Source organism: Emys orbicularis, chromosome 1, assembly GCF_028017835.1.
Source record: "Emys orbicularis isolate rEmyOrb1 chromosome 1, rEmyOrb1.hap1, whole genome shotgun sequence".
Lineage (NCBI taxonomy): Eukaryota > Metazoa > Chordata > Testudines > Emydidae > Emys > Emys orbicularis.
This window is the reverse complement of record NC_088683.1, coordinates 187809340-187823965: the sequence shown is the minus strand read 5'-3', so window position 1 is coordinate 187823965 and position 14626 is coordinate 187809340. Positions and strand designations below refer to the sequence as shown.

The 14626-nt window shown below is 43.9% G+C and overlaps 1 protein-coding gene across 1 annotated transcript in view; it reads left to right on the top strand.

Annotated features, from left to right (window-relative positions):
- ROBO2 (roundabout guidance receptor 2) overlaps positions 1–14626 on the top strand; it is a 587768-nt gene that overhangs the window by 424336 nt on the left and 148806 nt on the right. Inside the window, exon 8 of the mRNA XM_065421111.1 lies at positions 10702–10826. Coding sequence (XP_065277183.1) covers positions 10702–10826 — 125 coding nt within the window. The remainder of the gene's footprint in view (positions 1–10701; positions 10827–14626) is intronic.

The following is a 14626-nucleotide window of genomic DNA, read 5'->3' as shown; positions in this document are numbered from 1 at the left end:
CACCAAACAGTAAAATGCTGGACCACAAACTTCTCCACCTCAAAATCTCCCAAACTCATCTGTTTTCTCTGTTTAGGCTTCCACAAGTGTTTGCCAAATTTGTGCCAAAATCATGATGTACCATTACAGAGTCCCAGATTGCTACAGGTACAAGTATTCATGGAGAGCTTCATTAATGATTGTTGGACTCCACAAGGATTTATACTTTCTGCTTGGATCCACAATTTGGGATGCTTATTGTCTGATGCTTATTTGAACTTAGCCAGCTCCATTGTGGACATTTAAATCAATGGGAGTCTTTCCCCTGACTTCAGTGGGCTTTGAGTCAGTCTACACAAACTGGGGCTTGTCCACACAACCATGAAATTCACAGCAATCTGGTGTATGAATCTACCATGCATTAGCCTTTCACAGACTAGCTGTCTATATGGACCCTGCAGATGTGCATTAACAGGTTGTTAATGCACTTTGATCTGCTCTTATCTGACCTTCTCTCTGTTCCTTCAAAGAGAGAGTGATTTGTGTGTGTTTCTCCAAATTTTTCAGAGACCATCTGCGTTTTGAACCACATAAAATCACAGAACAAGATAAGAATAAATATTTTATTATTTATGAACTTCAGACTCTGAAGTTAAATTGAAGATAAAAACAATTAGTCTTGGAATCAAGATGCTTCTGATGTGATAATAGAAGTCTGATCTTTTCCAAATAATTCCTTTTATTCTTACTATAAAATCCTAATGGTGGAAAAATCCATCCAAAATATCAGTTTGAGTTCCATCATCTATGCCTGGGGCTTTATTACCTTTTCTAGGTAAGAACCCCAGTCCAGTGTAAGACAGTATGCATCAGCTACCCTCTCCCCCATCTGAAGAAGAAAAACTGGGAGACAAATAATACATACAAGCTCATTGTTATTCAGGAAACAAATTGTGCCCAGAAAATCCATGGAATTGCTTCAAAGTCAAGATGTACCAACACAGGCTACTGACTGCAAGCATAGCTCCCTGTGCAAACCCAACACACCTCCCCATCCAGGCAGAACAACAAGAGTATGGATATTCCAAACAACGCCATTAGTACTGACTGTGGTGCAGCAAGAGGATCTGCACAACAATACTAGTTGCTTCTCTACCCCAACCTGGGACTGTATCAAATCCAGTATCAGATTGGGAAACGCTCTTCATTTTAAAGCTAAACGTTAATGAGATGGGTTCACCATCTCCTCCACCCTCCCTTGTTTCATGCTGAACAGAGTAACCAGTCAACGATATTTGGGTTAATAATAAATCTGCAGTGTCATCCCTTCAGTTCTCTGTTGTGTCTCCAAAGTGAGGGCTTCATCTGTGATCATATCATGGTTGACAGTGATTATGTTTCACAAGAAGCGGTGAATAGAGTCACTGTCAACCAGCTCTGTATTTCTGAGAAAATACAGCTGCCTCAGCCAATGTATCCAGTATTTAATACTTCACTCTCAGCTTATATGTTGTTAGTCTGTATCTGCCCATTTCCTCTACTCACAACAATAGAGCTCAAAGGGACCAAGTCCCCCTCAACTAGTCTCCTGGATTGCCATATCCCCAGCTCATAGCAGCATTGTTTGACACTCTCCACCTTGTAATGGACACAGTGCAACAGCCAGATCCTTAAATAGGTATTTCAGTCTCCTTTTAAACATACAGTATGTGGCATAAACCTCCAAAAATGCCAATGCAATCCACACACAATGGTGGGTGAGAACCCAGTTTATTTCCCTCCTTCCAACAATTCCTATGCCACCCTCAAAAGTGCTCTCGCCTCCCTGAAATGGGACAGTCAACATCCTTCCCAATCCCATTATCACCAAAATCAGAAGTGCAGGATTAATCACAGTACAACCCTCCAAGAAAGCAGTCATCAAAAATAATTAGTACTAATCCATAAATCCTCCCTATTTCCTTTGTTCTCCCCCACTTTCCATATCTTAATCCCCATTTCAACCTCAATCTAAATATATAGAAAAAGCGGTTGGAAATGCCCATCACCATAGTATCTGAGTGGCCTTACATATATTTGTTTTAATAGGTAATGGACTCCATGCAACAGGAATCGTCTCTACTCACTTTCCTGAACATTTAGACTCTTACTTGAATTGCCTGACTCCAAGCTTTGCACACTGCGAAGAGCTACAAAAGGATCTCTCAAAACTGGGTGACTGGGCAACAAAATGGCAAATGAAATTCAGTGTTGATAAATGCAAAGTAATGCACATTGGAAAACATAATCCCAACTATACATATAAAATGATGGGGGTCTAAATTAGCTGTTACCACTCAAAAAAGAGATCTTGGAGTCATTGTGGATAGTTCTCTGAAAACATCACTCAATGTGCAGCGGCAGTCAAAAAAGCGAACAGAATGTTCTGAATCATTAAGAAAGGGATAGATAATAAGACAGAAAATATCATATTGCCTATATATAAATCCATGGTATGCTCACATCTTGAATACTGCGTGCAGATGTGGTCACCCCATCTCAAAAAAGATGTATTAGAATTGGAAAATACACCTCTACCTCGATATAACGCTGTCCTCGGGAGCCAAAAAATCTTACCACGTTATAGGTGAAACCGCGTTATATTGAACTTGCTTTGATCCACCAGAGTGCGCAGCCCCGCCCCCCCCGGAGCACTGCTTTACCGCGTTATATCCGAATTCGTGTTATATCAGGTCGTGTTATATCGAGGTAGCGGTGTATTCAGAAAAGGCAACAAAAATGATTAGGGGTATGGAACGACTGCCATATGAAGAGAGCTTAATAAGACCTGGACTTTTCAGTTTGGAAAAGAGACGACTAAGGGGGGATATGATAGAGGTCTATAAAATCTTGACTGGTGTGGAGAAAGTAAATAAGGAAGTGTTATTTACTCCTTCTCATAACACAAGAACTAGGAGCCACCAAATGAAATTAATAGGGATCAGGTTTAAAACAAACAAAAGGAAGTATTTTTTCACACAATGCACAGTCAACCTGTGGAACTCCTTGCCAGAGGATGTTGTGAAGGCCAAGACTATAACAGGGTTCAAAAAAGAACTAGAGGATAGAGGATAGGTCCATCAATGGCTATTAGGGATGGTGTCCGTAGCCTCTGTTTGCCAGAAGCTGGGAATGGGCAACAGGGTATGGGTCACTTGATGATTACCTGTTCTGTTCATTCCCACTGGGGCACCTGGCATTGGCCACTGTCAGAAGACAGGATACTGGGCTAGATGGATCTTTGCTCTGACCCAGTATGGCCATTCTTATGTACTTAAATGGAGCTAGAGAATCCTGCCATCCTTCAGGAAAACACCTCTATGTAGACGTGAGTCTTGTCATGTGACCTACAAACTCCAAAGCCCATCCACTGACAATGTCATGATCTCCCCACCAACAAAATGTGCACCTAAATCCACTGAAATATTTATAATGAATGCCACTAGTGTCCTGGGAGTTGGAGAAAGAACTGGTCACTGAGAGCCAGATCCAAACCCACTGTGGGCTCTACTGATGAAGACCAGGACCTTGAATTGGACCTGGACCTAGACAGACATCCAGTGGAAAGCACAGTTATGATATGTCCTTACCAGACCATCCTGTGCTGCAGCATGTTGTATGAGAAATAACCCCGAGGAGGCCTTCGTATGTCGTCTTTGATACAGCACATTTCAATGGATTGTCCTGGAGGTGCTGATAGGAATGATTCACTATAATTTTGTAATAATTTGTTGGAAAAGACTGCAATGTTTTGACCAGTCGTTCTGTAGACAGAAAAAAATAATAATTTTGCCCACTGCTACATCTAGAAGTTCAGTAGCAGTATTTGTAGGCTGTGGCATCACTTTGACAGCTAGGTGAACCAGATGATCTCAGCTGAGGGAGTGGTCACGGACCATTTCTTTAGAGTGTACCTGTCAATTAGCATCACCTGTTTTGCCCAGAATGAGCCTCTCACCTGCTGCAGTTCTATATCTCTATTTCACCCAGTTACAGGAGTATCAGGGAAATTTATCCTTGTCAAGTGTACGAAGAGTCATCTTATTCTTCAGCGTCATCCAATCCCTACTTCCAAAGAAATAAAAAAAGACGATGATGACAGTTAGTAATAATATTACCTAACAGAAGAGCAGGTCTGATCTTTGTAGATCTGTAGTACATGCCAGCAGTTAATGGAACTTTGAGTGTTGGACAGAGGCTAAGCACATAACCCGTATCGTATGGGTTATGAAAATGATGCCTCTTAAAGGTGAAAAGATTTTAGAAATTAAACTTTCATGCCGCTTGCAGACAGTAGACCATAAGTCAATAAAGTGCAACTGGAAAAAGGCCTTCAGAATGAATTTGTTTTTGATCTCACAGCCTAAAGGCACATATGTTCCATAATGAATTAGAGATTTCATTTGATACACCATTTCCTTTTGAGGTAAACGTGTTAATAAATCATTGAAGTTTCAAATGAGCTCCTATTTTTAGAACTTAAAGGTATCCAAAGTAATTTTCATGCTGTATGTCACTGACAATGGATATAAAATAGCTGAAATTAGATGTTATGAAATCATTAATTCAAATTGTACTCTACAAATAGTAAGTGAATACATTTTAATTATAAATAAGCCCTTTTAATTTTGTTACTGTCACGCTTCTCTTGTGAAATTTAATTTCATCGGGAGCCTGATCCAAACTCCATCAAAGTCAATGGAAAGTCCCCCTTTGGATCAGGGCCTAGATGTTATGGTGTATTTAAACATTCTTATCTAAGTATGCATAATTAACAAATTAATTAGGTTGTCACCATTTGACGCATCGTTTGGTGGACTATGTACAATGAGTTAGATTTGCATAATAGATCCTAGTGGAGAACTGTGGACATAACTCCCACAACAGTACTATTTGCACTGATTTTATTTCAGTTTTAGTTTCCAATAGTGATTATACAGTATATTTTACTACAGAATATACTTTTAATTAAAATCAAAGTATATATTATATAGACCTAATGGCACCTAGTTTGGGGCTGTTGCCAGTTTGGAGGTAATGACAATACAATCCCTTAGGATCATTGATTTCAGTGGGAACTGTTAGTACACAGCACCTCTTGGGAGAAGGCCCATAATTCCATTGTGATATTACTTCCTATAGGGTCACTACACTTTTTACTATAAAATTGTACATTTTACCTTGATAATTTGCCTCAGCTCCTGCCATATACAATTCATATTCTGCCACATTTTGTATAAGGTGACTAGCATTCAGCTGGGAGGAATGAACTAATTCAGTCAACATTTTCTACAGCTGATGCTTTATAAGGCCCATGTGACTCAGCATAGCCTTAGAATTCAGTAACGCCCCTGGGTGGACAAATGAATGGCTTGCAATCTATCCCAATGGGCTCATTCTGCTAGCTACTAGGCTATGATAAATGCTGAGGAATTCCTTTGAAATACTTTGCAATATTCATTTCTCCCCCCTTATTAAGGCGCTTTATGACATAAGCACAGGCTACCTTTTATATACCTTTATTAATATAGCATAAAGGAGTCATTCACTCAGGCATGAAAAGATCCAGAAAGACAGGGTGCAACAGAATGCCACTATTAGCATCTTGAATAACATACCAATGCTCACAACTGCATCTTCGCTATCTTCATTTTAATTCATGCCATAGAATACCATCCTGTGCTGTAAAAACAACTCCAAACATGATGTGATTAACCTTAGGGTCCCCCAGACCCTCATCTCAAAGCCCACTTGTACATGGCCTGTGCTTTCTATTCATGTTCAACCATCTGATTTCCATATCATCCTACTCGCCCTCACAAGCTGCTATTAGCATAACAGAGCTTTAGCACGACATTGATTGAAGCCAGTGCTTGCTGAATGCAGTATCAAAGCATAATTTGCCAGAAATCAAATCTAATTTACAGTGTACCACATTAAAATTTCTCAAACACTGTTTCAAGAAAACTGTCCTAGACCTCTAATCTTAATTGTTCTTCTTTATATTCTTGTCTAGTTCTCTGGAATTCGGGCAATATATTTTGTTTTAGAGCCATTGTCTTTGACTTGCGAATGTCAATTAAACAAGAATTTTTCCACTCCGTTTACTCCAACCCCGTTAATGTTACAGCTGAAACAGTGAAGGGTGTTTGGTTGATGGGCAAAACACTTGGTTTATTACATCACAACAGGTTCTTTAGACAGGTTTCCTAATGTGTTGGGTTTTTAGGTAAGTGCAACGATGTGTTATAGCAGTGCCTGCTAGGGCTGAAATGAGTTTATTTGATTAACATTTGTTTTAAGGCTTTATAACTTATGGTCCAATGGCCAGGGCACTGAAGGGGGAGCTGAGAGACCAAGCTTCTGTTCCCAGCTCTGCCACTGACCTGCTGACTTTAAGCAAGTCACTTAACTGTTCTGTGCCTCAGTTGCCTAATCTGTAAAATGGGGATAACAGTGACTACCCATCTTTGGAAACTGCTTCTATATCTGTGGTTGACAAGGAGCCCCCTTTCCAATAAATTCAAAAAAGCCCTAGAGTCATCTGAAAGAGGTCAAGGTTGAACCAGTCCCTGCTTTAGGGCACACCCTGCACTCTGTAAAAGTAGTAGTGCTACCACTTTGGTGCCCTGAAGGTGACACTCCACCAGAATTCCTTCTGTTGTAAGTGCTAAATTTTATTATCAAGTCTCAATTATGGTTGGGCAGCCTGGCTGTGGTAGGTAAATCTGTTCCAGTATTGTGAAGTCATGGTTTTCATCCTGTGAACACCATTAAAATCCGAAGTTCCCTATTAACAGAGCTGCAGTTCCACACTGCAGTGCATTGGCACAAATTGGGGCACTCTGATTTCCCTATAAAAAGTTTCATTACATCCTGTAGAGAGGTTACCCTGTATAGGGACATTGGAAAAGTAGTGTTTAGTCATTTTCATATGTTCCCTAAAAGTATAGTATAAAATAGATTATCTAAAAGTTGGCTGGCAGGGATGGTTTTGTGCTCTAATGACGAGTACCAGATCAAGGCATAGATACTATAGGCCAACTCCTGACATCATGTGATTACCTCAAAACCTCATCATTTATATAGTTTTAAATTATATTTCTAGCCCTCATAACTGCAAAGAAAAGCTTGGAAATGTGAGCATAATCAGTGCAACAATGTCTGCCTGAGTCTGCAGAAAGCCTGAAATGCTTGCTGTGAGAGTGTGAGCTGCCCTGTTCATCTCAATGCATGACATGCTGCGGTAGCCTTTTCAGTACCACTCTGGGAGAGGACTTTGTTTATGGCTCAATAAGAATAGCACAGAAGGCCCAGCCCTCCCACTCAAGCAGGTACCCCAGCAGCTGGGGTGTAAGTACTAACCCCCATCTCCCACAATTAGCACCCTTGCCACTCATTGATGAAGGCAAGCCCTCTGCTTCTTCCAAGGGTTGGGGGACTTCTTCTGATGCTCCTGGAGATGAAAGTCCACAATGTTGATCCCCCCCCCAGAGATGAGGGGGATCCCTGCCGCCCTCACTCCAATTGGGGTAAGGTGGAGTCATGGGGTGATCTTTGTGTTATATTGTCCCTTGTGCCCTGGATTGCCTTAATTCAGCCCTGCTAATCATCGGCCTTGAAATATCCATTACAACCAAATCTGAAATAGGTCTATCACACCTTTCCTTTTAAATATAGCAGATGGATTTACCTATAGTGTGCTGTGTGTGTGAGGGTGTTTCAGATTAATCTGGAAAAACCTACCTGCTGTGTGTAGACATTATGGCACTTTTTGTAGAGTGAGGGTTTGCTTTCCCTGGATATTCATCAGGCTGCTGCTCTTGCACCCTGGAAACAGTTGTGTGAATGTGCATTGGGTTGAGAGAAGTATGGTGGGGAGGGAATCATGCTGCAGCTAAGGGCTCTAGGAGGCTGTAAGCTGAGTTAGAGTCTAGGGGCTGTACATCAAAGCAGTACCATCGCTGTCAATACAGAGGCCACTCAGAAATGACTGATGGAAGTTGAGGGAAATTCCAAGGCACAACCTCAATCCCTCCCTCCCCATCCCTTTCGGATAGCTAGCAACGTGCTGTGCACTAACAGGAGACACAAACTGCATTGCTCAATGGGCGCTGGAAAATTCACACTCAGGAGTATGAGAGAGAAGGGGAGGCTCCTGGTGCTGCTCTGCACCCGGCACATAAATGGAGCAGCTGGCGATATTTGAAGTGTGGTCTAGGATCCTTTGGGAGAGACCCTTTGGAAATGTAAAATACTGTGAGTCCAATCATAAAATGCCTAAGGAACACCAGTTATTTTCAAAGTGGGGAGATTTTGCTTGCCATGTGTTTTAAATGTGTCACTTCCTTTATTGCCCCATGCTTATCATACCTAAATTCAGCTGCCTTGTTTCCACCTTCCTCCTCCATTCTATCTTCATCACCTCCCATCTCCACATCATCATTTCTCTTTCACTCATTTCCCCAGCCCTTCCTCCTCTTCCTATGCTCCTCTTCCCCCTGGTCAATTCACACTACACTGCTCCATTCTCCATTGCCTTCAACTGCTCACCTCTGACAACATTTCCCCTGGTCTTGGTCTTCCATGTATCTCCTCCCTCACTACCAACTGCAGCCCTCCCTGACAGCTCTCACGTCTCTTTGGCATTACAATCCTCCCCTTGTCCCTTCTTTCCCCCTTTTCTCTCCCCTCTCCTCTTTCTGTTCTGTCTGGGATGCCTGCTCCTTCTCAACATAGATCACTGCCATCCACAGACTTTTAGCTCCTGCTGCCTTCATCTCCTTGCACTCATTGAAACCTGGACAATATCTCACACTGCCACTCTCCTTCATACCTACTTCTCCTTCCCACGCACATTCTGCTCCCACTCATCCCTAAAGGACCATAGGAGAGGCATTGGACTTTTCCTCTCCTGCCTCTGTCGCTTCCAGACCCCTCCCTTCCATTCATTTTTAAAAGTGTGATGAGATTAGGGTTACCATATTTCAGCAAGCAAAAAAGAGGACGGGAGGAGCCCCGCCCTAGCCCCGCCCCTGCCCCTCCCACTTCCCGCCCCCCTCAGAACTCCCAACCCTCCCCCCGTTCCTTGTCCCCTGACTGCCCCCTCCTGGGACCCCTGCCCCTAACTACCCCCCAGGACTCCACCCCCTACCTAAGCCTCCCTGCCTCTTGTCCCCTGACTGCCCCCTCCTGAGACCCTCCCCCCATCCTAACTGGCCCCCTAGGACCCTACCCCCTACCTGCACCCTGATTGCCCCAACCCTTATCCACACCCCCACCCCCAGACAGACCCCTGGGACTCCCACGCCCCATCCAACCACTCCCCACCCCCTGACAGCCCCCCCCAGAACTCCCGACCCATCTAAACCCCTCTGCTCCCTGTCCCATTGACTGCTCCGATCCCTCTCCCCACTCCTGCCCCCTGACAGCCCCCCTCAGAACCTCCAACCCCCCCCCCGCTCCTTGTCCCCTGACTGCCCCCTCCTGGGACCCCTGCTCCTAACTGCCCTTCAGAACCCCACCCCCTACCTAAGCCTCCCTGTTCCTTGTCCCCTAACTGACCCCTCCTAAGACCCCCCACCCTAACTGCCCCCCCAGGACCCTACCCCCTACCTGTACCCTGACTGCCCAAAACCTTCTCCCCCCCCAAAAAAGCCCCCCCGAACTCCCGACCCCCCCCCGTCTCTTGACTGCCCCCTCCAAAATCTCCCTGCCCCTTCTCCTGCCCCCTGGCCCCCTTACCCTGCCGCTCAGAACATGGTGTTGGGCTCTGTGCAGAGCCGGACACGTGGCTGCGCTCCCCAGCGCAACACACAACCCGGTCCCTGCCCCCGCACAGTGCTGCCGGAGCGAGGGAGCAGGGGAGAAGGAGAAGTGGGGGGAGGAGGAGCTGCCGAGGCCCGATGCAAACGGCCCGACAGGCCGGCCGGCTCAGAATGCGGGGGGGGGGGGGGGGAGGCGGGGAGGAGGAGCTCTACAGCTGCTCGGGAGTCCAGCCCGGCAAGCTGCGGGGGAAGGGCTCTGGCTACCAGAGCCCCATGCGAGCGGCTGAATTTCCTGCAGCCCTCCCAGCCGCGCCTCGCTCTGCATGGGGGGGAAATCCCGGACATTTTTAGTGCTTTACAAATTTCCCCCCGACGCTATTTTTAACACAAAAAGGAGGACATGTCCGGGTAAATCCGGACGAATGGTAACCCTAGATGAGATGGACTGAAAAGGATGTTGGGGACATGCCAGTTCCATACCCTGGGGCTCAACACAGCAAAGCACAGTTGTCTCTAGATTTAAGGCACAACAGTGAGCTTTCTAAAGTGCAGATGGTATGGGAGTATCACTATTGGTCCAGGGGAGGCTTGAGGACAAGGTTAGAACATAACCAGCTCCTACACCATAAAGGGCCGATTGTTGCCCCTCAGCTTTTATTGACATCAGAGCTTAAACAAATATGTGTGATTGTAATGCTTTCCTTCTTACAGCTGATGGAGGTCATACATGGAGATGCTTGCTTTTCTGTCTTTTTTTTTTTTTTTTGTATTTACTAATTGTGTATATACTAATTAATGAATGTCCTCTGGCATGAAAATGCATCTACATAATGCTGTCTTTTCTCTTTGATATTATTCATCCATTCTTTGAGAAATCTCCCTCAATTTTACATCATGTTTTTTTCTTACATTGTAGCTCCCCCGCAGTTTGTGATAAGGCCACGAGACCAGATTGTAGCCCAGGGTCGAACAGTGACCTTTCCCTGTGAAACTAAAGGAAATCCCCAGCCTGCTGTTTTTTGGCAAAAGGAAGGCAGCCAGGTGAGTCCAAACCCTTCATCTGAACGCTTACCTCTTTTTTGAAATTGCACATTATTCAATATTTTAAGTCACTTAATTAACTCTCTGTCTTTCACATGCTCTATGCACCTTATAAAGATATCTTGTCTGCTTCATTACACTCCATAAATATCCTTTAATAATGTTGTTGTTGATGCACATTTATATTGTGAAGCGCCCAGAGGCCAACCAGGGTGGGGTCCCATTGTGCTAAGTGTTGTACAGACATACAGAAAATCCCAGTCTGTATCCCTAAAAAGTTTTCAGTCTGAAACACAAGACAACAGGTGGATGGGATAAATATGGTATGGCGCGAAGGAGACAGGGTAACAAAAATAAGAGGATGTACACAATTCTTAGCCAATCAGGGGCAGTAATTACAACAGGGCACCTGTGTTGTCATAATCAGGTAGTTATAGATCTAACTGCCTGATTTGCACTGACGTGTGCCACAGTGCATGCAAATGCAGGTTTTGAGCATGCAGCTGTTTTCCTCCATAAAACTGGCATGCACAATTTCTGAGGCTCATTTTGGAAAAATTTCCCCTGGGAATTTAGTGTCATTTTAATGACTGAGTTTCTGACACCACCCTGGGCCAATACTGATTTCCTTAGCTTTAGATTTGAATGTGATGCTGTCACAGATAAATCTTTGTGTAAATTTTCAATGTTGTTGCTTTGCCAAGACTAGTTATTTCAGAAGACAGGCTGTCTCACTGTCTGGATGGTTTTCCTTTTGGTGGGTAAAGTTTGGATGTTGCAAACCATGGCCCAGATTCTCTCCTGCACATGAGCTCTGCTAAGGGCAGGAGAGGAGAGCATCAGGGAGCTGGCTATTGTTACATCCATGCGAGATGCATTGCACTGGTGGAATTCTCTGCTGCCCATTTCTGGATAGTTACTTGCCCTTTGTGGCACCTGAATTGTACAAATGGCCTAGATCTAAATAGAGACTGTAGCCCTGGATGTTAATATAATTTTTCTCCTGGAGTCAACTGGATATATTTTCATATGTAACCCTTCTGCCAGGTGGTTAATGGTAGTTAGAAGGGCCAGATTCAAAATGTCAAGAGTTCCTTTTGGAGAATATTAAAATTGACTTTAGCCCCCACCTAGAATTCTGGGAAAAATAAATAAATCCTCTTCCAGTTGCCCTAAGGAGGCAGAACTTCATCACCACCACCACCCCCAAGCACTCAGGTTATGTCTACACTTATGGCAGCATGTACAGTACGTACACTGCTCTCCCACCTAGCCCGGGTATAAATAGCAGTGTAGACGGCAAGGCATGGCCTAGGCAAGTAAAGACATGCCAGAACCCTAGGGTATGTACCCTACGCAGTTCTCTTCACGCCCAAGCAGTGCCTCCCCCATCTATACTGTCCCACTGCCTACTCATTGCTGGAGCCTTTCCCCACCACAGGGAAGCACACTATAGTGTGGATGCAGCCTGTTTTTCACTGTGGCGTGTAGCTACGCTTGTCCTACATGCTGCCACCAATGTAGACAAGGCATTATTTTTATAGGGACGTAAATTCTTGGAAAATGCAGCAATCCAGTAATATTCAAATAAAGATTAAAGCAATCAGGAAACCTGCAGTAATCCATTCAAATCTTTCCCACCACTCTCAGTGAATACCCAGTAGCCCTAGGCAAGAGTTCTCTGATCACATCACTCCACCCACAACAAAACTCGCTCTTGGTTTGGGTCAGTGAATATTAGTAGCCCAGTGTTCTCTGCAGATGTGTGTGTGGGCCTGTTAAAGCTGCTTGTCTAGTCCCACCTTGAGCTGCCACCACCTGACCTCATTGAAGTCCCATCAGCTTAGTCACTATTCCGCAGGTCTCTGCTGAGGAGTCTGCTCTGCACCATCTAACTGTGCCTTTATAACAAGAAAGTGAGTTAAGAATGGAGAAAGTCTGCATCCTGTATAAAAGCTCATCTTCTTAGAATGTTAGAATGTGGGCTGGTATGGCTGTGCACCAAGGTGTCCACAGACATCTTTATTACTGCACATATTATTTGAGGCCCCAGTCGTGCAGTCAGAAGATCTACATGAGTGGAGTCTCGGACCTTTGCAAAGGTGCACCCACACGGAGTCACAATGAAATTAATGGAGCGCTGCATGGGGCACAACAGTCCAATCACAGGATCAAGACCAGACTCAATACCCTATGTTCTCTGGGGTTGTGCAGCTACAGGAGTACATACTTGTGCAATTGTTAAGTTGTTTAAGTTGATTCTTCACTCAATTTTATTCATCTGATTATGCAACGTGTAGGGAGGCTCAGATCTAACCATCAAATACGTGGTTCTGATTCTTGCAAAGTGCAGTATTGTGGGCCTCACTAAGGAGCAAATTGTTCCAGGAGGAAAATATAATAGCATTTTGAAATTAAACCAGGAAGTGCTGATGTGCTAGCAAACATTTCAAAAACCCTTCTTGTAGAGGGTTTTAATAACATGGTAATGTTTATGTAAAGTGGGCTTATAGTGTCACGCTTGAATCTAATAAAGTGGACATCCATCATGTTGTAATAAAGAGAAGAGCTTCTAATTAAAGTAGGGCATCATTTGCAGGATTAAAGTCATTTAGTGTAATTGAAAAGTGTTAATACTCTATTTTATCCTCTTCCATTGGTATCACTTCAAGGGTAAAAACATTTTAAGGTGAAAATGTGTCTTCTGTCTTTAATTGAATGTTATTACCTACTGATTGTACCATGTTGAAGCTGTTTAATTACAAACCTGGAAAATTAATTACAATATTGAGAACCAGATCCCATAGGGTTAGAATGTTCTTTTTTGGCAAATAAAGGCAACATAAAAATTGATATCTTGATGTTTATAATCAAACCTTGAAACATAGCTCAATGTGATTCATTATACCCGCATGTTCTTAATTGAGCAACAATGAAACAACACAGGTTAACCAGGTTAATGCTACCATCCTAATATAAACTTTCCAGGCTTTGAAGTAAGACATTGTTCCATTAAATAGCAGAGTCTCCACTTACTATATTTTATCATCGAAATGAAGAGTACAATACTTTGGCCACACCTAAGGTTAACATGCAGAGTATGGGGACACTGTATCTCTGAGTATTTACTCCTTGTCATTTGGACTTGCAATGCTTTCTTTGTCTCCTAGAGAATGTCTACACTGCATTTAAAATCCTGTGGTCGGCCCATGCCAGCTGACTCAGGCTCCAAAGGCTCAGGCTAAGGGGCTGTTTAATTGTGGTGTAGTCGTTCAGGTTCGGCCTGCAGCCCGAGATCTGGGACTCTTGCACCTTGCAGGTTCCTAGAGCCCAGGCTCCAGCCTGCAATTAAACAGCCTTTTAGCCTGAGCCCGGCAGGCCTGAGTCAGCTGGCACGGTCGGGCCAGACACAGGTTTTTAATTGTACCGTAGACATACCCTTAGTCAAGAAACTATCTTCCTTGCAATGCTGCTGTTTGTGTTTATTGTAATATTGTGTAGAGCTAGTCAAGCTAGCCCATTCCAGTGATTACAGGGAAATCTTCATCCTGGACCTGTTCCTCCATCCTGTTTCACTAAGCACAGCCAGCTGGAAGGGAGGGGAATAGTTCCCTCTGGAACGATCCTTGTGCCAACTTGTGCATCAGCAGCTGGTCCTTTGTATTTGGTAGCCTTTTCCCCCAAAGCTTGACAGCAGCACTCCAATGAAACGCAGCAGCTTAAGGCAGTGAATTTACTCTTACTAGTCTCTACTTCCTAAACACTGTGAGCAAAATTAATCCCTGGTGTAACTCCATTAC